This window comes from Juglans microcarpa x Juglans regia, chromosome 5D, assembly GCF_004785595.1.
Source record: "Juglans microcarpa x Juglans regia isolate MS1-56 chromosome 5D, Jm3101_v1.0, whole genome shotgun sequence".
NCBI lineage: Eukaryota > Viridiplantae > Streptophyta > Magnoliopsida > Fagales > Juglandaceae > Juglans > Juglans microcarpa x Juglans regia.
In genome coordinates, this window is record NC_054602.1 from 16785448 (window position 1) to 16812047 (window position 26600).

General features: G+C 34.8%; 3 protein-coding genes across 5 annotated transcripts; all 3 read right to left on the reverse strand.

Annotated features, from left to right (window-relative positions):
• Nucleotides 1–1763: 1763 nt before the first annotated feature.
• On the reverse strand, nucleotides 1764–20814 carry LOC121264905 (CASP-like protein 1B1). Of its 2 annotated transcripts, XM_041168262.1 has the most exons (4): nucleotides 20782–20814; nucleotides 2598–2832; nucleotides 2387–2510; nucleotides 1764–2191 (listed from the first exon to the last, which is right to left on the reverse strand). In XM_041168262.1, the coding sequence occupies exons 2-4, from the start codon at nucleotides 2828–2830 to the stop codon at nucleotides 1952–1954; spliced, it is 597 nt and encodes a 198-aa protein (XP_041024196.1). In that variant the 5' UTR covers nucleotides 2831–2832; nucleotides 20782–20814; the 3' UTR covers nucleotides 1764–1951. The 2 variants fall into 2 exon arrangements, with proteins under 2 accessions (XP_041024196.1, XP_041024195.1); XM_041168261.1 differs by lacking the exon at nucleotides 20782–20814 and having other exon boundaries at nucleotides 2598–2901.
• On the reverse strand, nucleotides 4096–15045 carry LOC121264906 (protein LSD1-like). 2 transcript variants are annotated; one of them, XM_041168263.1, is made up of 8 exons: nucleotides 14821–15045; nucleotides 14621–14687; nucleotides 12987–13100; nucleotides 9011–9121; nucleotides 5788–5900; nucleotides 4837–4917; nucleotides 4665–4718; nucleotides 4096–4488 (listed from the first exon to the last, which is right to left on the reverse strand). In XM_041168263.1, the coding sequence occupies exons 3-8, from the start codon at nucleotides 13096–13098 to the stop codon at nucleotides 4447–4449; spliced, it is 513 nt and encodes a 170-aa protein (XP_041024197.1). In that variant the 5' UTR covers nucleotides 13099–13100; nucleotides 14621–14687; nucleotides 14821–15045; the 3' UTR covers nucleotides 4096–4446. The 2 variants fall into 2 exon arrangements, with proteins under 2 accessions (XP_041024197.1, XP_041024198.1); XM_041168264.1 differs by having other exon boundaries at nucleotides 14621–14719; nucleotides 14821–15039.
• Nucleotides 19243–24912, reverse strand: LOC121264904 (vacuolar protein sorting-associated protein 2 homolog 2). The gene is made up of 11 exons (XM_041168260.1): nucleotides 24642–24912; nucleotides 24219–24263; nucleotides 22089–22123; nucleotides 21954–22004; nucleotides 21449–21553; nucleotides 21286–21357; nucleotides 20840–20911; nucleotides 20360–20440; nucleotides 20223–20258; nucleotides 20057–20115; nucleotides 19243–19397 (listed from the first exon to the last, which is right to left on the reverse strand). Exons 1-11 carry the CDS (start codon nucleotides 24673–24675, stop codon nucleotides 19337–19339), a joined length of 651 nt encoding a protein of 216 aa, XP_041024194.1. The 5' UTR covers nucleotides 24676–24912; the 3' UTR covers nucleotides 19243–19336.
• Nucleotides 24913–26600: the final 1688 nt, after the last annotated feature.

Consider the following 26600-nt stretch of genomic DNA (forward strand, 5'->3'; position numbering starts at 1 on the left):
TTACATGCCAAATTTTATTCCCCATAATGCATAATATTAGTTTTTTTTTTTAATTCATTGAATTTTATCAATAAGTAATGTCTAGGAGCTCATTATGGAAAGCTAACTTACAATGATTTTCTTTAATACAACTGCATATCACTATCTAGAATTTCGTTTCAATGTTCAAGTAAATCCTTTCTAAAAAAAGGAGATTCTACAATTTAAAATACTTGCTACATTATCCACAAAAAATGTGAGATATATTGTGATGATAAAACAAAAAAGCCTTGAATTAATGGATATTCTGATAAAATAATAGAACATTATATAAATGGTACGTTCTAATTTATTTAGATTCCCTGTGGATGATGATAAGAACAAAAAATCTATTAAAAAATTTCCTCATATCTTCAACTAAGAATCCAACAATGTAAAAAATTAAATGCTCTAACGAGATACTTGCAATCTCTTTTTTCTTAATTGCTAGACCCTTTCATCCCGTTTAGAGCATTTAACTTTTTATATTGTAATTTTATTAATAGATACCATGAAAAGTATTCCTTTAATTGACTTTTTGTTCTTATAATCATACCCAATGAATTTAAATAAAACAAAACTATCATTATAACGTTCCTATGTTATTATATCAAAATCTTCCTTATTCATCTTCTTCTATTTGGGAACAAGAGTTATCTTCTACGCTATCCATGTTTTACTCCTAGATTATATCCTTATATTTTGGTGGAGTATATAATAACTATTTCAAGTCATATAATCTTTTCTTTTTACAAGAAAGAACTTACCAAAAAATCGGAATAAAAATACTAGAGAATTACAAGCTCCTCTTCTTGAATTATAAGTATTTCTCATCTTGATCACTCTTTCATTTTCTACATTTCAATCACTCTAATTTTCAAGCCAAACATAAAAACATTCTATTTAAATATTATTTTCATCTTCAACATCCAAAACACTCTTAACTACAAATATTCTATTATAGCATTTGTATTCATTTACCATACTTTGAATTTTCTGCCTTTACATTATTTTTTTCTTTCCTAATCATACATAAGCATCAAATTCATATCATCAAGGAGCATTTGTCATATTTAGAGAACAATGCAATACAAACTTCACAAAAAGATTTGATGATTCAACTTGGTGCAGACGTAGATCAACTCAAGCAACAACGCCACAAAGGATTCAATATGCTGTCAATTAATCCCATAGAAGAAGACACAACATGATCAATTATGTAGCAAACTATGGTTGATATATTACGCGTATGTTACTTTATTTTGAAAACTAGTATCAAACTTCTCTTACCTATCATTATCCCTAGATGCTTGCTACAATTAGCTTTTTTGCTTCTATGCATTAAACTGTTGATTAATGAAGTTTATGTAAAAATTCATATTATTTTTTACCTTTTTGTACAGTAGTAATCTCCAAAAATAAATTTCTCCCGACTAAGCAAACGTGCCTCGCACATTACTCCACGGCTAGCTAGTGTCTACGCGCGCGTATATATATATATATATATATATATATATATATATATATATATATATATATATATTATCCTCTCAATTTGTTTAAGTGTGACATTTGTTTGCTCAAGAGTTGAATCATGAATGCACCTCACTCCCTCGTAGTTAGAAACAAGATTTTCTTCAATTGGTGAGCCAAAAGACTTCTGATTTCCACCAAGATAACGAAATCAGCCAGAGTCCTTCAGAAACGATATAATTTTAGAAGTAACTCTCACACTTGCCCCCATGGACTAAAAGCCATTGTCATATTTAGGTTTTGGATTACAACCAAACAAGGTTACATTACATTGCACTACAGGCTGATCACAGTAAGCGTATGCTCAAAACAATAAACAGAAGGAATCAACGGGCCAGCAAATTGACACAAAAAAAAAAGGGTAGAGAGAGAGAGAGAGAGGATCAGAACGTATGCTAGCTTAAGGGACTCCGATATAAGTGTGTTTGGGCTTGAGCAGTTTGCTAATAGACATGACATTTATGATTAAAAGGATAAGGAGGCCAATGAAGGAAGCAATGAGCGCCCCACTTCCACGGTCACAGTAGGCATGGAACTTGTCGCAGATCTTGTTCCACCTTGCATGTGAGTTGCCATTCTTCCCTACCTCTGCCATGAATGTCGCCGCCCCATCCCCAGCTGATGCCAGCGCTACTGTCATCTGTCCATGCAAATCAACAATATTTACAACATGTATGCTGCATTCATCATGATTATCATTAAATATAACACATGTATAGTTACTTTTTAAGGTACAGTTAAAAAGGTAAATCCAATTAATAATCTCCACTTATAAATGCTTCATTATTCATTCATGAAGTTATCTCATAATGAAAGAGCAGCCTAATATACATACCATGTCTAAAATGGCAATGATTGCGAGGCGGAGTCCCTTGTAATCAATCTTGTGCCCAAAAAGTTCCACCACTATCATCAGCCAATTATGGAAACTGGCCATACCGTTGGCTACCACAAAGAACCTGCAGTATCCGCACAAAAAGAAAATTGTTCGTTTATGTGCACAAAAACTATAGAAAAGATAAAGAAACGTGGGAACAAAGACTAACACAAATGCTGGGGTTTGCTGAAACTTTGCAGTGACAGCAACTTTTACAGGGGTGTTACCAACGGTGGCAACCACCACAGTGTTGGTCTGCTTATTGAGTGCCATCACAATAGTTGCCGCCGCCGTGGCAAATAATGCAACCAACCTCAGAGACAAAAGGACCCAATCCTTGGGTTTCAGAGCAGGCGAAGAGTTGACACCAACTTCTGATTTTCCTCCGTCCTGTGCAGCCATTGCGTGTGTGTGTGTGTGTGAGGGGGATATATGGAGAGAACTGATGAGTCTAATAGCAGGGAGAGATGGTTAAATATATATAGATCGCTGGAGAGATATATAAAGGGATTAAAAAAAACACTACTAATTTGTTTTTAGTCATAATAAGCAAAAGTAAGCATTTGTGAAATTTCTTGGGTGGTCTAACCATCCTGTGATATTCAGTTGTTGGTGCTGAGTGGTTTGGAAAATGTAAACCCCACGCAGGTTGCAAGATATTTGGTTGTTTGGAAAAATGCTGACAGCGTAAAAACCCTCACAGAATTTTCAGTTGGTCCAACTGTTATTTTGGTGAATGTCAAAAGCACAACGTTTATTTTCTTCTCTCTTTTGTTTTCTCCTCTCAAAAGAAAAAACGCGTGCATAGAAAATTATTCCAGGATCCCTATCTCCTGAATGTTTTTTTTTTTTTTTTTTTTTTTTTTTTTTTTTACTTGTGATACACTGCATGGTTAGAGGAATGGAAGGTGAAGAAGTTGCTGTGCCCCATAGTTTCGTAACAAGACGTCCAAAACATGCTTCAACTCAATTTCGTAGCATCAAAAAGCCAATCCTAGCCATTCTTCAAAGAGCCAATCCAACAATATGAAACATGTGACATGGGTCAACAACATTCAAGTTTTGAACCACCATCGAATTACATTACAAGTCTTGTAGAACACACCTTAAAATAGAGTGAAAAATCAATGGCAAATCCAATCCCAGCTTTTTTGTTTTACCTCCAAACGACAGACAAAGTACCCTATGTTGAACCACTCATAGCAAAACTCCCACCACTCTAATTTCTTGGGCTTGTTGCGATAGAGAAATCATCTTACCTCACCTCATCATTACAACTTTCTCAAATTTTTACATAAAATATAAGAAATAATTCAACTTTTTCAAATCTCAAAACAATAATGAAATTAAAAAATAATATTCTAACAATATTTTATTCAACTCATCTAAAATTATCTCATCTCATTTCACTATCCAAATGAGCCCGACATACCATCACCCCTGGAGTGTCTGGCAGAAGACTGCAAACAGGTTTACACCAAACGACGACGTTGACTTAAAAAACCTTCAAGCTCCCATTGTTTGTAACTAACCAATTTCAGGTACCATCGGTTACGCACCAGTAAAAAAAATTACTATGATGACATATATCCATTAAACCTACTTCATACGACCAACACAAACAAATATCATGTGAAAGCAAATTAATCACTTACCCAAGAAAGAAATTATCAGTCACAAAAAATAGCAGTTTTCTACATTATTTTGAATCTGAATAAGATACATACACCTCAAAAGCACGTTCACTTGGCTAAATGTGGCAAAGAATGTTCAGTGTGGGAGTACTAGCACAAGGACCTTTTCTCTCTTCTTATACTCTTAAAATACAGTACATCACACGTATAAGTTCTCAGGAACTATATATTGGAAATATTTTCTCGAATTAATGTCAATCGTGGCAATCCCCAACATATACACAAATAATCTCACATGTCCATCTTCCAATTGATGCGTAATATGGACTTGGATTGTTTCTTGCAAATAAAACCAGCAGCAATAGTTCTCTGAATGCCATTGAATTACTTTTTGTCCGTTGTGACCCCCACAACAACATTGCTCACCTGTGACATTCAGAATCTTATCAACGCATCTTGTTTTGCCCACAAAAGGAAAATTGTATAATGAGTTTGAAGGAGGGGGAAGGGAAGGATGGGGGAGTGGGAGAGAGAGATGGAAAGAGAGAGAGAGAGAGAGAGAGAGAGAGAGAGAGAGAATAAAAACAGGGTATAATACATACCAATTTGCCACTTTTGTCAACAGTCATCGGATTCTCGACCACCACCGTTTGGCTCTGAGAATGAGAGAGAATGTACCGTTCAGATTATTGAGCAATCAAAAGCTTAATGGCGGTCAGCCTTGTTTAAGAGAGAGAGACAGAGACAGAGAAAGAATAAGAAGGAAGAGCTTACAGTTGAAGTGGAGGGCATTGTTCCAGAGTTGGCTGTCCCATTAGGTCTGTGCATGGGAATTGGAACCCTGGCACTAGCAATCTGCAGGATGTATACGAAAGCATGAGAGAGAGAGAGAGAGAGAGAGCCAGCATTCACCATGATAAACTACAGAGCAATAATGATAAGAGTTATATTATATACCATACTCTCATCATACTCCTATCAAATTATGTTGATGAGTAATACTAGGAACAACCCCCAAATAGACAAACCCTGCACACACCCTTTGTAAAAAACTGAGTCCCACGAAAAAAGAATAGGTTTTTTACACTTTTCTAGATGGGTCCACTTTTTTACAAAGACACTGCACGGGGCTTGTCTATGTCGGGCTTGTACAAATAATTTCTTTTTGTTGATATGGCATTGCCCAGCAACCATCAAATATATATATATATATATATATATATATATATATATATATATTTATAATTATAAATTTTTGCTTTTTAAAATAACAAATTCAAGGGTTGATGTATAATGCCATGTCACACAGTAGGATACAAATAGGATATGGGTGTGATATACAGCATTTTCCATAATGATAAAAACTAAAGAGGTATATGTATTAGTTCCTTTAAACAAAGCAGAATATGATGTACATCCATGCGTGTGTGTACACTTGTGGCAACAATTGTACAAGTCAAAAGTTGAAATTGCTAAGCTCATTATGCACAGCATACTGTACAGGTTTTCTCAAATTATTTTACTTTTTAAAAACCGAGTAATCTGAGGATAAGAAGCTCAGTATGAAGTAGCAAGTTTGAAAGCTCAATAGAACCAAACTGAAGCGTATTTCTAAATTTTGAGAACGTATTAAGAAGTAAATCCTGGAAGCTAAAATAAGAAGGAAATTCAAATGTTATATAATTATTTCTTTGATAGAGATAAGATACATTAAATTATACTTACACCAACGTTAGTAACATAATGACAGACTGCACATTTAACAGATGGAGCTCCATATGGATACATGAGCGTTGTCCGGCAGTTCCCGCAACTAACATGGGCAACCTGGCTGGATACTTTTTTCACATAGCCACCAAAACAGAAAAAAGTCAGTAAACAAGCTTGAAACAAAAGTTAAAATAATAAAAAGAAATTATTACAATTCATCCCTGCTATATATGTAATAAGACAAGATGTATATATAAGAAACTAATGAAACCAGAGAAATTTTATGGAACATTGCCAAAGGTAGTTTACTGTTTGGTGGTAGATTTCAGAGTTTGGTTCTAAAAACAATTTTTTTTATTAATAAACAAGAATTTTATTGGTGATATAAATAGGCATAACCCAAGTACACGGGACATGTACAAGAGCAAGACCTAAGCGTGAGTGTCCAGTGATTCAAGAAAATCATGGCTATTCAAGCCATTGAAATCTATTCTAATCGACCAATGGAATAAAGTACTAAAAAAAAAGAGTTCTAAGCTTGTCCATTAACCGTTCAAGCTTATCTCATTCCTCTCCCTCCAAAGACACCATAGACAAATTGGGACCATCTTTCATATTGCAAGGATATGAGCATTACCACGTAGGTCATTCCAACTTGCTAAGAAGTTAACCACCCTTTTCGGCATCACTCTAGCAAAGAATTTGTTCACTGTGTCATGGCCACCTCACACTGAACAGTTATCAATAATTCCTAACTCTCACAGTGTTTGGATTTCAAAAATGGGAAGATATGACTTCAATTAAGAAACCTACATAGACTCAAACTTGGACTGTAAATTTAGGCCCTTAGGACTCAATACCAAAATTTAACCCAAAAATATAAAATAAAACTACCAAAGCGATTCAAACTCCACTAGACTCCAACTAAATTATGCAGGTTAGACTCTTATCTTTTCCATGCATTTTATAACTTTATAAGGGTGATACCTTTAAAAGACTTCGACCCTAAAAACATTAGGAATTAACATATATAAAATGAAACTACCAGTTAACTAACTTAAAAGTACATAAAAATTATGGCTCAATTAGAGTGCGACTAAATTTAAGCAAGCTACAAAGTAGGCCCTGCATCATCTAACATGTGGAGTTAAAGTTTGGGTATAAGAAATATCTTTTCCATGCCTTTTAAAACTTTTAAAACTTTATACGAATATTGCCACTTGTCTCCATCAAGTTACATTGCTAGTGGTCATATTTTTTATTTTTACTTTTACAGGTATTCATATATTCTATTGAAATGCAAAAGGCATACCCAGTTACACAGGTAATATACAAGAGGAACACCTAACAAAAATAGAAAAAGAGATGGGAAAAATCATGGAAGGCCCAACAAAGTAAAGTAGTCATGAAGAAGGTTTTAAGTCCACTCGCAATCCTTGAGATATCAATCATTCCTTTCTCTCCATCTAAAACAGTAGTTTGTTTCTAAGGGATAGGACATTGTGGGTTAGGACTTAGTTTGGTTGTTTTTATTTCCCTTTTAATTAGGTGGTTTTCCTGTATACTTCTTGTGTACTTGGGTACACCATTTGGTTTTTAATGAATTTCGGTTATTTATCAAAGAAGAAAAGGTTGAAGGGGAGAAAGAAGAACAACTATAAGATCTGCTAATGAAGGAACTTCATTCAATTATGGAGCATATACTAGGTTGTGCCCCTAGGACTTTTTAATAAAATGCTTCCTCTTGTATATCATCTTGTGTACTTGGGTTATGCCAATTCTATTAATATAATTGTTAACTTATAAAAAAAAGGACCTTTTAAAAAAATGCAGTACCTTTACTATTCATAAAAATGAGTATATACTACCTGATGATTTAGAATCAGATGGAGAGGATACTTTTTTCCTATCCATTGCTAGATGCAATCTAGCTATACCTCTAAGTGCAGCAAGAAGATTGGCGGTGCAATTCTATTTTTCAAATGCCTGGTTTTTTGTGGAAATCAAGTTAAAAGGTTTAAGTCAATGATAACCATCCACATTTGATTGCCTTAAGAATTTCACTCAATCACACCCTCAGCAATTTTTTTTTTTTCTCTTGCTGGATAAAAAGGGTAGGAGGGGACAATCGGAGGTGGCTTCCCTACCTAGGCGCGACTATAGGAGCACCCTACCCGCTGGAAATCAAACAGGTGGGGCCTAGACGGCAGGAAGCAGCAGGCACTCCCTCAAGTCGCACCCTCAACAATTGAAACTAGCTTAGATTAATAACACCTCTATCCCAGTGGCTCAACACTTTGTTCCTTTACATCCATTGAAGCAGGTCACTACTTGAGGATGGGAGGGTTCAGCTTCTAGTTTCAAACTGGATATTAAGTCACAATAAAAGCTTATCGCAAGCAGATGCTGGAGGAGCTTAAACTTTCCTTCTTAATACTTTGTTCCTTTGGGTAGCTTCTATAGATAGTTTTTATTTTTTTTAATAAGTAGCTTCTATAGATAGTATAGGATGATTTTTCATGGTTTTCTCATCCCTTTTCCTATTTCTAAGTAGGTGTCCCCTTGTATACCACCATTCTACTCAGGCTATGACTTTTCCCTTTTTTAATTAAATCTCCAATTAATAATAAAGAAAAGGTCTTTCTATTCTAAAATTTACATAAATTTATTAAACATGATGTATATTTAAATGAATTCATTCCTGTAACTTGTTACATTGTTTCACACTGAAGCAAACAATTGCATCAACTATGATTGTAAAAATGTGTACCCCAACTTGTTGCCAACAATTATGAGAAGTGCTATTAGATCTACAAAGAGATCTTTCAAAATGAAGTTTACATACTGACTTGTTTTAATGTGATACGTCACATCTACTTTACCAAAAAAAAGGACATTTAAAATTTAATGTATCATATCAAAGCACGTTAGTTTGTAAGCTTACTTTTGTAAGATCTCTTTATAAACCAAGCATTTCTCAACAATTATTAGAGTTCCACATAGTAATTGCAAGGGGGATAACTAGTTTATTTGTGAGAAAAGGGCAACAAGACAAGGAATCTTGCTATATTGAAAAGCACAATATTCGAGGATTACAATAGTATGGCAGATCACAAACTTTTCCAGTCATGAATCTCAACTTGCAGCTACACACTATTTGAGTATGAAATGGGCTGGCAGATTATAATAAAATCTTGTACAATTCACACCTAATGCACAAGGAGCATATAGATTGTACCTGGTGCAAGGTTCAATGTGTTGCAGCAGGAGCATCTCACGCTTGTTGCCCCGCGTGTATACATTAGCAATGTCCTGCAACCTCCACATATAAGTTGAGCCATTTCTGTCCCTGCAAGGTTAATATACAAGCATAGGTAATCGAACCCCAAAACTCTCCTACCATAGGCATGTGTATATGTTAAATACAACCAATTAGTTTCTGCCAACCACCATATCAGTCTCCCTCATTTTACATAGAATCTTGAGGACATACACATGTTCATATAAAGGGTTTAGAAACTTCATGATCCTCTTGTTATTCGTGAATGTGAGCTCATGGCCAATGATCAGTGAATGCAAACTGCCTAAAGATATACAAAGAGAGCAATGCTTTTTTGAGGTCAAGATTACTAAAGATAATGAATGCCACAAGCAAAAATGATGAGTAAATTATAATTAGGATACGGCACCTTTATGCCATTAGGTAGGTGGTCACTGAGTCCATGCAGTGCTTAGCAAGGTGTTTTGACAGCATGCCTAAAAGGTATAATTAGAAAACTATGGTGGAATTTGACCTTCACTTTTGAAGACTTATGAATGTTAGATACCGATATCAAGAACTAAGCAAGAAGAGACATTAATATTGGATGACGAGTTCTCATCCCTTGTCTCTAATGGAATTACACTTTTGTATCGCAAATTGATTGAGAGAAAAAAGGGACACAAAAACTTCTCGGAGATTACCACCTTAAAAGTGAGCAATTGAACGTACATATGCTAAATACACAGGAGTGAGGACAGGAGCAAAGTATTTTGGGATAATCGTAGCTTTAAGTACACAAGTTTATTTATTTTATTTTATTTTTGACAAGAAGATATTTTATTGATATAGAAATAGGCATAGCCCAACTACAAAAAGTACACAAGTTTAATTCATGACAATTGTACATGATCAATGACTCTCAAAAGGTTAGCAAGGAGTGAGGAGTTTATCAAGCCAAATTGAAAATGAAGCATAATCTAGGAGTAATGCTAGAAACTATACAATCATCCCATCATTATCTCATTCCGCTGATGTGGCAGTGTTCAATAACTCTTGGATATTTATCATTTTAAACAAGCATTGATCTAGGGTTTTAAACATTGTCACATCAACAGAGTGGAATGATGGTGACCCATGAATTATTCAAACTGAATTCTGGCAACACTTAATTAGGCAATTATAGGAATAGAGGCAGAGGATGTGATGATGGGGTTCAGAGAACACAATTGGGTAGGTTAGTTTTTGGTCTACACTAACAGCTACTATGGCTGGACAGAAGGCCTTTCTTGATGAGCTAAGTAATGCTTTAGAGCTTACAAATACTTGAAGTCCATAGTAGTTGCTAGTGATGTTAATAGAATATGACATCATATTGGGGCATTATTTTGAGCCCTAAGATTGCTAGGAAGACTCGCACATATTCTGTCTCTCTTTGTCACACCCATGACCATAGTATAGGGCCTTATTTTATAGCTAGGACACCCTAAAATTTTGAACTTTTCTCTCTCCTAATTATCTGCCAGCACATCCTAAAATTCTAGGAGTTGATTTTTCAAGCTTATCTCATGAAAACCTAATCCAATACGGGAGTCTAACCCCTACGTTGGCCGCAGCACCATTTTAGCCAAAGAAAACTCTAATTGCTCTTATAAATAGGACACCATCTTTTATTATTTCAACTTGGGCCACTATTTTCCCTTACTGTCGCCCCCCTCCAACTCCTAAAATTCAAAGATTTTTGTTTGAGCAGTAAAATTTCCGGAAAAAGAATCGTAGACCTTCTTCTTAACACAAGCCCTAGCTGTTGAGTCCTTTCCAATGATTTAAGTTAGTTTTCTTCCAGTTCTCTTAAGTTTCCTAAGATTTAAGTATAGCTTTTAAACAACCTTTCTAATAAATTATTATACCTTCTTGCATGGTTTCAACATCAACACCAGTGCAAAACTCAACTCTCACGCAAATCAGTGTGATTCCATCTATTCATATTCAACCCCTCATGGTTCTTTCCTAGGTTTTTGACGAAATCCTCTCTACGTAAGGGCCTTGTTTCCCTCCTATTCTGTTATTTAATTGTATTGATGCTGAGCTAAGGTTTTAGAGTAGCAAAAAGATGAATAGGCATGCTTTAAGAGTGTTGTTTAGCTTTCTAAGCAATCCGTCAGCAATATGAGAAGATTGATTTCACCTCTCAACAATATAAATTTCACAAAATTACTTGATTTTATGATGTATGAATATTTGTAATATTTTGAAGTGTCGCATGCATGTTAGTGTTTTTTCAACAAAGCTGGAATTTGTAGAAAAACAAACGTCTAGCAAAGTATACACATATTATTGATATTACTGGAATAAAGTCTTGCATTATCAACATGTTTCAGAAACTGGGTTGTATGATTTCACGATGAATGAACGTTAGGGCAATAGCATAAACCATGTAAAACCATCTTATTTTGTTTCATGCATCTTTGAAGGCTAAGTTTTCTCCTTTTTGTTTTTGGTAAGTAATTGGAGGCTAAATTATAATGTGCTGATGAATTTTATACAGTATTTCAATTACCAAGAAAGGCAGTTGTTAAGGTTTTGCTTAGAGACTTGGAGTAATTTTGAAGCCAAATGCTAATAATAGACTAATGCCCTTATTGAGTTATCTTTCCTATGGTGTAAACCCTGAAATCATTTTGAGTAAAACAGATTCTTATTAATATAAAAAATAGGCATAGCCGAAGGTTCAATGTTCAAACCCTGGAAAAACGCATATACAAATTACGACCAAGTAATCTTTGTTAATACCTTGCTGCATTTTCTCTTTTTCCATTCTTTTTTTTTCTATGAATTTAAGTGTTATTAATCATCAAATAAATTGTTGCTGGAGTACATAGAAAATATACATGAAAAAAACCTAATAGGGAAACAGTCAAAGAGTATAGAAATCCTGAAAACTAGAATTAGAAACAACAAAATGAGAATGCTCCTGCACCATCTTTTGAAGAGGAATTCCTTAAGATCCACCACTGTTTTCCTTATCCCCAATGCTCTGGTCATTTCTCTCTCTCCATATACCTTGCTGGATTTCCATCATGCACACCTACCCTATAGCATTTAAGTCCTCATAGCCATCTTTGGGTCCAAGTCCACATCTGTTTAAGCAATCTATAAGTGCCTTAAACCTCCAAGTTTTAACTTGGAAATGCTACATTTCACATACACATCCATTAATACTCAGCCAAACCGATTGTGTCATATCTTACTATGGATATAAGCCACCGACACATTTCTCTCAATTAACTTATAAAAAAAAAATATTTCTCTCAATTAAAAAATGAATGTAACACCCTAGATCTATACAAGGATGATGAATGAGAGCTTAAGTAAATGATATCCAACATTGCATGGGAAAGAAAAGTTCTTGGGCTTTGGATTTATAATAATTCTATTGGGATTACATTGTAACCTTGACTAGTCCTTCTGGAGTATAAGCTCATATGTGGCTAGCGTTTAATTGGGTCGTCAGAAATGCCATCAAAGAAATTCCCACCAGAAGTGAAACTTGACCCTTGCCACAATAGAATGACCTAATGAGGATATCGAGGATTTAAGTGGAGAAAATGGTAACAGCTCAAATGTATAGGATGATAGAGAATAAGAGCTTGGTTAAGAGATTCTATATTAACCTATAAAAAAGAGAGAGAGAGAGAGAGAGAGATTCTATATTGCCTGGAAGGGAAAAGTTTTTGGACTTTATAATAACGCAAAAGCAGTCCAGTGTAATCTTTACTAGTCTTTTTGGAGTACAAGCAAAATATATGGCTAGTGCTTCCCAAGGTCATTGATGATAGAACTTTCAAATCAAGCATATCCACATTCAAAGTTAATAACTTAGTCCAAAAAGTATTCAAAAACATATAAATGGCTGCAAATTTGCAATGATACAAAAGAATAACAAAGAAAATACCGGAAGGAGAGACTGAGGTTATTGCATTGCATAATGCACAACAGACATTAGAAGCTCCTCCATTATAAAGAAGAATGCTCCTGCATCCACTACAGACAAGCTGGCTCTGCATAGCTGCAATGTTAAATAAAGTCACATAAAGACATCATATGGAGAGGCTGAATGACTATCATGAGTGAAGTTCAGAGCTCTTCCTAAGCAATGCTGTTGAAAATGATTTTGAAACCGATACCATCAATCTAATTCAATCAAATTTCTGCAACTTAAAAGGATTTTTTGAAGAGTATCCAATATCAAGAGCAAATAAATTTAAACAACCAAAAAAAAAAACGGAAATTCAGATAGAATTGTCAAAAAACAATTACTATAATTAAGTAATAAAAAGTATTCTTAAAGAACAGATGAGTGCCCAAACCATTAACATTTTATTAAGGCACCTTACAGCTTGAGTTTTAAATATACACATTGACATTCTACAGAGGTAAGAGACAAGGCCCATCTTTTCCACAAAATCCCATAAATATAGAAAAAATGGAGGATCAAACTTGATTAAGAGGATGGTGTACAAGGCAAGCCACACCCCATAAAGGAGGGGGAACAAGTACTACAATATCTCTAATTAAGCTTCAATATATGCCTAAAAGAAAAAAAGAAAAACAAGAGTAAAATGAAACCATAAATCCATTGATAACCAAGAGATAAGCAATCTCAAAAGCACAATCTTCGGTACATGTTGTGAAATCTGAAAACCCTCAATCTATCCTCCAAATGAACTATATAAAACATTATGGAACCGCCCTAAAAAAAGTAGTTCCTTTACCTTCCCATCATCCCTGACTCTCCTACTCCACAAAAGCTCAATGATATTTAAGCATGACACAAGCCATACCAAACAAACAAAGCAAAGACCAAAGAGACCGTAGGTCATGAGCTTACTTTTTGGAAACAAGATTTGGTACAAACACAAGAAGGAAATCATGGAAAGTCTATCCTAATAGTTGATGCAAGTGAAAAACAAGAAATATCACCAAGATAGATGGGGCCTAAAATGTGTAATTCGTTCCACCTCACACTAATTAGATGTATGCCATTAGAAGGGTCTCAACATCAATTGATCCACTAAAATGTCGCTTATCAAAAAAAAAAAAAAAATTGATCCACTAAAATGTCCATAAGCCGTAATGTTCTAATGCTGGCATCATTTTGTGTTTCCCCACCTTGCTGTAAGAGTAAAGCCATCAAAGCGAAAAAGGCAAGCCCAGTACATCCTTGGAAAGAATTTTTCCACACTGATCTGATCCGGAGCTGGAGAGGGAACCAAGGGTGATAATCCTTGTGATAAAGACAACTAGGTATATCTCAACATTTCATATTTAAGCTGTTTTCCGAATGTCTGAAAGTTCTGGACAGATAATTATGTAGTTTTGTTTGGGGGGCAGGTATACCATTCAAAGGAGAAAAAAAAAACTAAAATAGAAAACTGAACGGAATTATCAATGGCATACACACTAGTCACTAATAAATATTAATTCCCTAATAACAATTACGTCATAGCCCGGGAAAGTTTGAAATCGGAGAATTGAACACAGAACCACAAAATCGCATAATCCAAACTCAGATTAATTACAATTTACCTGCTTTGCTTCAGATTACCAACGCCCAAATCCTTACAAGTACTTTGAACAGACCAGAATAATTGTTCTGCGCAAGAAGAATCAAAATTCCAGAGTTTTCTCAAGAAACCAAAAGAAAAAGATATCAATCACAAAACCAAGGAATTCGATCTGAAATAAAACGTAGAAAGCTCTGAGAACATAGTCGAGATTGATAGTACCTGAAACCGCGGCGAGAATGGACAGATTTGAAGGGTGTGAGGGTTCAAAGGCTGAGACAAAGGAAAGAGATCCAAACAAAAAGAGGGTTGGATCGAAGTCTCCTTTTCTTTTTCTTTTTAGTAAATGTTTTGAAGGCAGGATGAGAGAGAGAGAGAGAGAGGGAAATGATAGAAACGGAGAAGAAAGATCCCCCTGCACCTGCTGGTTTTCGGCCTGACTTTTGTGTTTTTTATTACCTGGAAGATTCTTACCCCTTATCTACCGAAAGTTTGATTTTATCCTCTTGACCATACCGTTAGTGAAATTATCAAATAAAAAATATTTCCTAAAAATTAATATTATTTATTGTGGTACGTCAATTTATAATATGTTTTCAATTTTATGGTAAGATTTATTTTTGCTGAACCACACCGATCTGGATATTTAATTTTTTTCCTTTTTTGGTGCCAATCAACTGGATATATGGTTGAGATGTCATTTTATGAGTTTATAATTATATAAATAAATACAATTTTAAAATAATATGAAAATATTATGTATATATATTTGGAGACTTTAATCATGTTGGATACAATAGGAAAATACGAAAGAAAATGTGATATTATTTTTATTTTAATTGAGATTTTCATAGTTTGTTAATTATGCTTAGAATATTGCATCTTCCCTGACTTTTAAGATTTTGTCTTCAAAATTAAATTTGGTATATATTCATAATTTTTGGAGCTAATATATAATTTTTACCCTTCAATATAAGAATCTAATCTCCTAAAACTTCTTCGGTTCAAAATATCCGAACAAGTGTTTTTCCTTTTTAAGACTATCAAAATTCTGTGTCAAGATGAACTATAAAACTATTCTCCGGCCTGGCCAGAAAGTGGAGTATCCCGTTTGGCCGCTTGGCCGATTACTCGACCTGAAAATAGTTTTGAAAGAGATGAGTATTCCGGCCCAACCCACCCTTTTTTTTTTTTAGGAAATAATCTATATATATACTAGAAAAATTTTACCATTCTATACAAAAAATTTGAAATGTTTTGCTCCAATACTAATTGGTAGGACCAAAAGGAGTTTTATTTTTACTCTAAGAAGCACCAGCTAACAAAGATCATCAAAATTCTCTAGTTTATTCTTTATTCTCTCTCAAATAAGGTGGTATTGGTACCTCAAGGTCTACTGTTTGATAGCAAAACAACACTTGGAAGACCAACACCCCCTCTATGCACTTTGAATAGTCCTGGACCAAAAAATTCTATTTGTTTTTGCATGAGTAATACTTTTCTTCATTCTAGATTTTGTCATCCTTTATCATGCCTACCATGTAGCACATTTTTAGTGATTTTTATTTAAGTAATTCATAAGGACAGCCACTTGAAATGTATCACGTCAACATATGTGAGTAAGGATGATTAAATGTAAGATGGAGTAGTATTCCTCTTTATGCATAGACCTCTAACAATTGGCTAGGACCAGGCAATATGGTTCTTCTTTTACCTAAAATGTGAGAGGTTTATTCACAAAACCTTCCTTAAAATGGTCCACTTTTGCATAGAAAGTTGCTCTGAGCACAAGAGCAAATGTTCATAATCCATTATAAATAATATATCTGTGAATTAAAAAGAGATAAATAATGGTCCAACAAAATATGATCTCTTATTCCAAAGAAAAAGTATGAACGACGAAAACAATGTTTTTAACTTTGGATAAGCAAAAGATTCCCCAATCCCATCATTGTCGAATACTACAAAGTAGTTATCCATGCAGCAAATACCAAAAAAGATAGAACAAATTAATTTAAACAAAAAATGTTCATTACATTTCAACAAAACTCTTTATGGCTTAGTTAATTATTCCTATTTAGGGTTTAAACCCATCGATCTCACTTGCCATGTAAGAATCAAAATATTAGCTTGATAAGAATGAACTGAACTCCACAGTCGTGCCATTTATCCATGAATTATTATTTATGATAATTATTGGAAGTTGAGAAGTGTTATAGAGGTTTCACAAAAATAAACTTACAAACTAACGTAGTTTCATATCATACGTTATATCTATTTAAAATAGAGTAATCCTACATGTAATCATGGAGTGCGCAAGCATTATGTAGTCGCTTTGAAAAAGAATGGGATCCACTCTTAAAAAATTATTATTTTTTGATGTCGGTCCCGTATTTATTTACTTTTTTCAAAGTAATTGTACAGCACTTGCACACTCACTACTGCAACTATCATTTCTCTTTAAAATAAAAGTAACTTACTTTTTAGCTTATTTGATATTAAAAAGTACTTTAATATGTAACACCCAAATAACCTAATTTTTCTATTAAAGAATTTTTAAGATTATTTAAATACTTTTAAGGCTATTTCTCATTCCTTGTGACAAATATAGTTCTTTGTTATCGTCGGAAGACATATTTTGTCGAGTCTATACTCACAAAAACTGAACTCAAGTTTAACGAAAACTAGACCCATTAGACGTGGGACATGTAATCCCACATAACGCACTGTTATGGGATACATGAGTATGTTGTGGGATGCATGTCCTACATCCAACAAATCCAATTTCAACAAGTGGACCCAAGTCTAGTCCATGCAAAACTGCCCCAATTGTCGTCCTATATTTTGATGCCTTGACAACGATTGTAAAGATTATCTTCAAGTTCGAGTTTTTTTTCAGTAGGGGTGCTACCTGCCTTGGGGCAGACCCACCCCTTCTCTGCATGGGGTGGGGGGTGGGGTTTTCACCATCCCCCGCCAGGTGCGGGGCAGATTTGGGAATCCGCCCCCTTCTTCTGTCCATTTAAAAAAAATATTACATTTTACTTGATTTGAAAATAATTTCTAAGTCTAAAAGTAATTAAAAAAAATACATTTTTAGACCTAAATTATAAATTTAAATTTTGTAAATATGACTATAATTTAAAAACTATATAATTTTTAAATTTACTAGTGCATATTTTATGTGAATTGTAGTGTATTAATTTTTAAATTTGCCAACGCATATTTTGTGAACAAGTCTAACAAATTATAATCTATATTTATATATACACAATTTGTAAAATATAAATATATATTTATGTTTATATATAATATATAAATGTAAATGCGTGCGCGGGGGGGGGGGGAGGGGAAATACGGGGCGGGAGGCCTTGTCCTAGCATGGGCAAAGTGGGGTTGCCTGCCCCACCATGCAGGGGCGGGGCGGATGGAGCCAGGGTAGCGGGGTGTGGAGCCCCGTTGCCCACCCCTAATTTCTAGGCCACGCCCTTATTGTGAGGTTCTACTATACATAAGACAACCTCGTGCAAACAACTCATACACAAACCAACACCATGGATATGTAGAGTTGAATTAGGAGAAAAAAAAGGTTAGATTTTTCAAGGAGGTTTTGAACAGCTAGCGAGCTAGCTACTAGGTTCAGAACTGTAAATCGTTTTCCATCCTCTCCTATTCTTAATATTTCCGAGCATGTTGTTGATATGATGAACAACAAACAAACCTTTGGTTAGATATTATGTGAGAAGCCTGTAGGCTTGTATGAAGAAAAAAGCTTTGTTCAACCGGCTGGTGCAACAGCCGGATAATCTTCACATTATTTAAATAAAACGGTGTGTTTTAATTAAAGCTTGCAGCAGGCAATGAGAGCAATTAATCACATGATAGTCTTCTCCTTTAAAGTTGAATACACTGTTTTTACTCTCTTCTCATTCCCTCGTTTTCTCCCCTCTCCTTCTAAGTTTTTTTCCTTTCTTCCTTCCCCAAGTTTTTTTCTTCCGTGTTTCCTTCTCCCTAAAAATACACCGATATCTACCACTTTTCTTGATCAGATGAAAATTTTCTTTTTGTTAACAATCCTGCTGAAACTCAAGTCAAGTTAATTTGATTTTCTGGGTCTTGATTCTTGTCTCCCTTATCATATGTTTGCATGCTGAGAAAATAAAAAATCCATCTCACTCAAGTCAAAATGGCAGTATCGGGCTCATTTGAATAAACTTTTTGAAAGTCTAGAATTGGAATCATCAATTTATTAAATTTGATGACATTTCCAAGGAATAGAAACCAGACGAAGCCTGGGGTTAGTCCTTTAAAATTAGCTATCGATTGCTTTGCTTTTGCCAATTAATTCTTTGATCTTTTTAGTTGTTTTAGATAGCTCTGTGCTGGAAGAAGAATTCTCAGTTTTCATTTCTTTTTTTTATTAGTATTATATTTTCTTTCAGATGCAAACGTGGCAAGTTATCACATCACTCGGTTTCGCATCGGTTCCAAGACCTCCGCGTGCGTGGTATTAGTTTTCCGTCATGTCATTGCTTTCACACTAGAGATAAAAGAGGATATTGATCTTAACAGTTTTGTAATGAAAATATTGATAGTTGTTGTTCAGTACTACCAACTCTAGTATCCCAACGACAAACTTACTAGAATATTACTTGTCACATGCTTGATTCAATTTGTGCATATATTAAATTTACACTAAGGTACTATATAAGTAAGACCCACCACTTCACTTTCCAGATCAGATGCGTCGAAGTGAGGCCAATCTTTTCTCGAGATCCTCAACATCAGGAGGTTCAGAACTGCATATAGAGAACATATATTGTTAGGATATAAGCACTAGTTAATATGAGTTTGATTCGTGAAAAGAATTGGGTATATACATATACAATTTTATTAAAAGTCCAAAGGGGAAAGGGACGCAACCCTAGTACACAAGAAGCATATAAAATGAACCTTGAAGGTCTTTGAAAAAGGATTTGACCTCCATATATATACATAGCCAGGAGGTTGCCAACTATATTCTGGCTCTAAATACTATTTTCCAATTCAACAATTAATTAACTAATTGTATATGGATGACACTCTTCATGAATTTTTGCAAACCGATAAATGTAAGAAGAAAAAAATAAATTACACTAACCATACAGTTAAACATCTACTTATCACAATCCTGTGCGCTATATTTGGCAGATTCTAGATTAACATGCAGTGGTTCTTCTTCACATATGCTAAAAAAACTATTTTTTCACTAAATTTAAATAACCAGTGCCGTGTCCACAGTAGCTATTTAATGTTGAAAATCTTTGACTCAAGCATTGGTAGCTGAAAATGTAAGCAATCACAGTTGCATACTTTTTTTTTTTTTTTTGATAGATCACAGTTGCATACTTTTAGGAGTATATCGAATGCACAACTTATAATTTAACAGCAGAGAAAGAAAAAAGGTAAATAGGCATACCGAGTAACAACATTTTCAGTGTTCCTTGATGCAATTCGGCCTTTTGGGGCTGAGGATAACTGTTAACAGAAACATCAAACAATTGTTCAGTTTACACTGTTTAGAATGAGGAACAAGAACAGGCAAGGAAATTCAAGCAATACAGAAAAATCAGAAAGAAATTAACCTGGGATGCAATATCCACACCAATCTCATCAAGCACCTACAAATAGACTATAGAAATCAGCTACAAGGGGAAGGGAAATGCCATGGACCCTTCAAGAAAATAATTAAAACTAAAAACTCTGGCTGTCAATATTCGACCTGGTTAGTGAGCTCCTCTGTTTCCTCTTCAGCCTCATCTTTGTCTAAAGTTTCATCAATAGACTCTGACATCATCTCTATCTGCACAAGTGACAATAGAATACAGAAAACATATATTACAAGAGAATATATATTACAAGAGAACATTATAATGAAGCAAATGGCAGCACGGGAAAAAAAGTGTGTGATAGATAATGTTCGGACATCTCAAACCAAGGACCCTATGTAACCATATTTCTGTACAGAAAGTGGGTAGGAATCATTTGCTACAGATGAACTGTATAACAATTCAACCAAACCGGTTGTTTTCAAGCTGTAGCAATGAAAAAATTCTTTGAGCTTAAATTATCTGCAGACACTCGTATGGCCGGAGAAAAATTGTGGCAAGATATTGGAGAAATTGCAAGGATACCATCATTTTGTGTGCGTGTGTGTGTGTGTGTGTGTGTGTGAGAGAGAGAGAGAGAGAGAGAATATTACAGTCATGTCCATCTGTGCTGACTGCTTCTGAAACTCTTTAATCACCTTAGCTTGTTTTGCTGGTGCCATTTGCTGAAAAGAGAAGCAGACTGATAATATCACTCAACTATAAACAGTGGGTACTTCAGGTTTACTCTTCCAGCATGAGCACAGAAGCCAAATAAAGCAAAATCGTGGCAAACAAATTAATATGTAGAGGACTTCATTACCATTAGGTTCAGTTCATTGATGTGTACACTAAAGTAGTAATGAAAACACTACTCAAACTCATCAAGAAAATCTCTCTCTGCATTATTTGGCATACTTCTCTATCCATACTAGAATCCTCACTGAACAGTGAGCCATGGGAATATTGATTTGGGTAATGGCATGTCTCCTAAGCAGGATTGAGAAATTCCAGAATAAGAAGGGGTCTTATCTTCTAGAATAACCCTTGAAACACATACCTTGTTCATTGCCACCATTGCTTTAGTTGCACCCTTCATTCCAGTAGAAATTGACGTGCTAGCATACAATGCCTGCAGATGAGAGGCAATGCTAAGCAAAATGAAACAAATGGCAAAAATTCATATACTTGTAAACACTAGGTTTTGCAAGTAAAATGGTGACCTGCGTATGAGTTGCTACACCTCTGATTTGTGCACGACTCCCTTGCAAATTAGTTATTTGTTGACGCAGCCGGACAAGTTGACGAGCTAAGATTCTGGTTGCAGCCTGGATGTTACAAACAGATAACTAAAACCAACATTGGCAGATGAAAATGCTATATTTGTTACATGTCAGCCAGGTTAAAGTTTGACAGGACCCCGCACATCCTCGAAAACTCACTTGGAAGGTCACTCATGATATATGTTAAAATCAAGTTAATCCACATGTAAAATTATTAATAAGGTAAAGTTGAACCATATATCAATTTTCAAACCCGTAAGAAATCTGTTTGTTGATAGGCACACCTTACTTCCTAAGTTGATGCCATGTGCCCAAGGTTAAATTCGGTACAATTCACATATAGTTTGACAAATTACAGATGTTTCAGCAGTCAATTTACGATCGGTTCAGAGCGTATGCCCATTTGTTGTATGAAACTGGTATTTAACGAGGAAAATAAACTTGCCTCATTTCCAGTTTTAGCGGTTTTCTTAATCTCTGCCACCAATTTCTTCTCCTGAAAAATTGCATGCCATGGAGTTGAAATTGGAGAAAAGAAATGTAACTATAGAAGGAAAAGAGCCTGACTATAGTTTTATACCTCCAATTGAAGAGATGCAATCTCCCGTTCAATACCTAAAAAAAGAAGGTGCATCAGCAAGTTACATGTCATAAGCAGTAAGATAAAACTTAAGTGATAAACTTTGTACTTTGCAGTCTTCCTTTATTAATGAACATCTAGCACTTAAGTACCATTGAGTGACTTGCGAAATATTAGTATGGCACAAAAATATGACTTATTTTTCAAAATTTTCCTATTATACTTGAAAGATTCTATCATACCAACTAAAGTAGTTTGTCAAATGATTCTCTTCCTATCACTAATTATATTATTACTTTTCCTACTTTGGGAAAAACCCTTTCACCTTTCTAAATGTAGCAGTAAAGATGCACACTAAGATCAAAATAACTATCTAAGGCTGTAACAAACTAGCTTATAAAACTCATTTTTTTTATAAGTAATATTTATTAATATCTATAGGCGTCCAAGTATACAAGAGAAAACACCTAGCAAATAATAGAGAGCCCCTAATGAACAGAAAGGCCGTAATAGGGAACATCGCCCAAGAGGGAGAAATTAGAAACCTATCCAATATACACCAAGCCCGATTGGGACAACACACGCCTCTCCAAAGCAAAGCAAGTCACTGTAACTACCCCAACCCCTTGGGAACCTTGTTTAGACTAATACTCCACCCGAATGGTACTCCACCTGCAAGTCACTGTAACTACCCCAAAGCAAGTCCTGCCCTCCCTCTAGTCCTCCCTCGACTTGTACTACCTCCCTTTGCGTCATAGTTGATTGCCCAAGTAAGATGCTTTAACTCCCTGCTCTTCTTAAATCTTGATTTTGTTTCAAGCGACTATAAAACTCATTTAAATCATTAATATTATTCAGATAGTGTTTTTTTCCCTAAGCAGTTATAGTTCAAGTCTAAGATCAATAATAGGTCTGGAATAAAGATTCTTATTTCAACTGAAAACATTTGAATGCATAACACCTTCATGATAGAGATCTATCCCTATATATAAATTATATATATAATTTTAATACTAGAATGATGGGAGAATGTTAATGTGTTACAATATTCCATGAAAAAAGGTTTATTCAGATATTTGTCAAGAAAATAACTTGTCAAGAAAAAGTTTTATAAGTTAATGAGTAAAGGTATTTCTCTAATGGAGTGTTGAGCTCATTCACCAGTGAAAAGTTAGATTCAGCATATAATGAATAACTTAAGTTGTATATTGGAGTTACAAAGGCATTCAGACAATTCTTGCAATAAACTGGGCTCAAGCATGGTAAAAGCGAGACTTGACAAGGTTAGACCAGACTAAAGATAGGAAGATTGATTATATGAGACAATAACATGAAATTAGGTTTTCCAGAATTATAACCGCAATAGGTTCTTAAAAATTGTTTAATTTTCTTCACCAAAACTAGTTCTAACTTAATTAATGACTAGGCCTTGTTTGTTTTCACAGTTCATCTCAACTCATCTCATCTAATCATTACAACTTTCTCAAATTCCCACACAAAATAAAATAAACAATTCAACTTTTTCAAATCCTAAAACAAAAATAATATTAAAAAAATATATTCTAACAATATTTTATTCAACTTTTTAATTTTAATCTCAACTCATCTGCGAAAACAAACGAGGCCTAGAGGCATTTCCAAGTGGAGTTTTGGACTCAACCACTAGTGCAAATTTGATTCAAGTTATATGAGAATAAGATCATCTCCAGTGTTATACCTGCATTGGAAGCTCCAATTCTAAAAGAGAAAAAACACAACAATAAATGCAAATCTGGGTTCCACACTGTAAGAAATTCATACATGGCATCGCTAAATGTCACATGACCCATATGTTGTGTCTATCTACCTTTGAATTGGGGACTGTCTAATTTAGGCAGAAAATTAAAAAGGATCTCAACCGTGCTTGAGCATGGTAAACACAAACTGACTACCATTTTAAATTTCAACATCACTTGGCTGCCAATTTATCAGCGATTATTCAAGCACAACGCTCAAACTAACTACCCAACTCTGAGATGATGATTTCCATCATTTTTTTACTATCGTGGGGAATACAATGCATAAAAAAGATCAAGGCATTTGCAATCGTTTAGAAAAGAATCTAGTGTTAGGGCAATATAACATATATACCTCTTGTGGCAACAGCCATTTCTCTCTTGCTTGTTCGCAGAGCATCTGCCGAAACAGAAATTCATTTTATGAAAATTCAATATAAGGAAAATAAGCTGAAAATATGTTAGATAAGAAAACCAAACCTCTATTGGGTCGGATAGAAAATTAGAAGAAGAGATAATTGCTATTTCGGGTTCGAAAATATGAGATTTAATTCTCCTACAATTCCTTAGGAACCAAACTAGGTAAAAATAAAATTTAAAAATAAACAACCACTTCTAAAAGAAGAGGATATTGCTTTTGTTTCCAGGGCAGATACCAGATTTTTATTTTTATTTTCTATTTTTTTTAAAAAAGAGAGAAACAATGGAGATTCAGAAAAATGCTTATGTCTTTGGTCGTGTAAAAGTAAAAGCACTTCGATTAAAAGCGTGTACCTACCTTTGGGTGAGGTTTTCTTCCTGAAAATGTTCATGATTTGCCCCCCGGTTCCGCGCTCGAACAATTTGATGAAAACCCTAGTTGTATAATTGAAGTTGTGTGAAGAAGTGGAAGCTTCTCCTTACGCAATCTCCAGCGAAGTGAAAGAGTGGATCGGCTCCTTGAGATTCTCAGATCTTCAGAGCAGCTCTTTCATTTTCCGAATCTTCTAAAAGTGCTGTTTTTGAGTGGAGACTCGAGGGGGAGTATAGGCCTCGGGGAGCGTTCCGCTTCTCCGCGTGTCCATTCAACGGTAATCAGCCAACTAGCCGTTATCCATACGCTTTTACTAAAACAGCCCCCTGATGGTTCTTTTTTTTTTTTTTTATTCACATGTTTTCGTTGACTTCGACCCTTTCTCTTTAGAAAAAGTGTTATTTCTGGCGATTTTGTGCACCCACCGAATATGACATGTAAAAGGCTAATGAAACGGTGCGCATGGATGGGGCGGGAGATGAAAGTTGCTGCTTTGAAAAGTCTGAAAAGTTGCTGTTTTGAAGTTTTTTTTTTTTGTGAAATGCTATTTTGAAGTTGATAGTTATCAGATTAGTTTTTTTTTTTTTTTTCCTCATCAAGTAAACAACTTTGATTCCTATAAATTCTCTGGGTATATAAATTCTCTTTGAAATGATCCTTGCACTAAGGCCTGAAATTTGATAGAAATTTGAGGAGGATACCAAAAAAGATGAAGAATGGTCGTGGAATGAGGGAAGAATGGCTAGAAATTTTTAATTATTTGAACTCAAAATTAAGGTGTTCGAGCAAGAGGGAGATGGAGAGATCTTCGGTGGCATGGGGGTTGGAGATCTAGACGGAGACGATAATGGGATCGTCGGGCCTGTATACTTCCTTGTCGATTTGGAGCTTCATTTTCCTCTATAATTTCATTATCTCATTTTTAGACGGGATACATTCTTGGAATGCTCATCAACTTCATCCTTCTTCTTTATCTTTCTTCTTCTAGTTCTTTCTCTCTTTTTTTTTTTTCATTTTTTTTTTCAAATGGCATCTTACATGACTCAATCCACCTCAGCATTTGGTATGCTATTGGTGCCCCTAATCACTTGTATCTAATAGAACTACTTCGTTTAAATCCTTATTTTTTTTACATAATGTACCATACCTTCATCTCACATTTATCTTAGTAATGCACCATATCCATGCCGCAACCTTTTAGAACTCTTGAACACCAACAAAACTCTTAACCTGACATAAAGAATCCAAATCTATGAGCATTGGAACAGAAGAATCATTGTTTTTTTTTTCCATCATCGGGTACTGGTTTTACATGGTTTTTGTAATAATGTGTCAATACATTTATCTGTTGTTTTAATTTATGTCTAATATGTTTCTCTTTCGAGTGATTGGATGAGAGACAAGTGGCAAACTCAAAACCATTGAAGTTAATAAGACTGAAGCTGTTCTCATGTGAAGTGTCCGTGCTTGAAGCTGCCGTATTATGGATTTGATGCCACTGGATCATTCCACGTGTCAACATCTGTTTTATCCTATATATATGTAGCTTCTGTGTTGTAAACCCTAGTTTATTCTCATTTTGGGCATTCTGTTTGGGGCGGCTTCGATACACAGAGAGAAAGAGAGAACAGAGAGGGGAATCTAGGGTTTGTAAAGGTTTCACTTGGAGAAGAAAATCACTGTGATTTTTTGTGAGAGAGTGAAGGCTTTGTATATACATGTGATTATGAGGCTTCTATATGAAGGACACTGATCATCAATAAAGCTCTGCGGCCATTCCTGCCGTGGACATAGACCATTAGGGTCGAACCACGTAAACAACTTGTGTTGATTCTTTATTTCTGTTATTCTTTGTTTCTTTGATTACCTTTTTTCATTATTGCTCGTTTTCTTGATATTTTTGATTCTGCCAAAGGAGTTTTGGATTTGTTGTATCTGTGTGGT

Excerpts from the sequence above, each read along its gene's own strand:
- LOC121264906 (XM_041168263.1), bottom strand. The coding sequence starts at position 13,098 with ATGCAGAGCCAGCTTGTCTGTAGTGGATGCAGGAGCATTCTTCTTTAT. Across the intron at positions 5,901-9,010 it reads CACATTGAACCTTGCACCAG|TATCCAGCCAGGTTGCCCAT; the intron begins GTACAATCTATA and ends ATGTGAAAAAAG. Across the intron at positions 4,489-4,664 it reads TTGACAAAAGTGGCAAATTG|GTGAGCAATGTTGTTGTGGG; the intron begins GTATGTATTATA and ends TGAATGTCACAG.
- LOC121264905 (XM_041168262.1), bottom strand. The coding sequence starts at position 2,830 with ATGGCTGCACAGGACGGAGGAAAATCAGAAGTTGGTGTCAACTCTTCG. Across the intron at positions 2,511-2,597 it reads CAGCAAACCCCAGCATTTGT|GTTCTTTGTGGTAGCCAACG; the intron begins GTTAGTCTTTGT and ends CGGATACTGCAG. Across the intron at positions 2,192-2,386 it reads TCATTGCCATTTTAGACATG|ATGACAGTAGCGCTGGCATC; the intron begins GTATGTATATTA and ends TTGCATGGACAG.
- LOC121264904 (XM_041168260.1), bottom strand. The coding sequence starts at position 24,675 with ATGAACATTTTCAGGAAGAAAACCTCACCCAAAG. Across the intron at positions 22,124-24,218 it reads AATGGCTGTTGCCACAAGAG|GTATTGAACGGGAGATTGCA; the intron begins GTATATATGTTA and ends TTCTTTTTTTAG. Across the intron at positions 20,912-21,285 it reads CAATGGTGGCAATGAACAAG|CAAATGGCACCAGCAAAACA; the intron begins GTATGTGTTTCA and ends TTCTCTTTTCAG.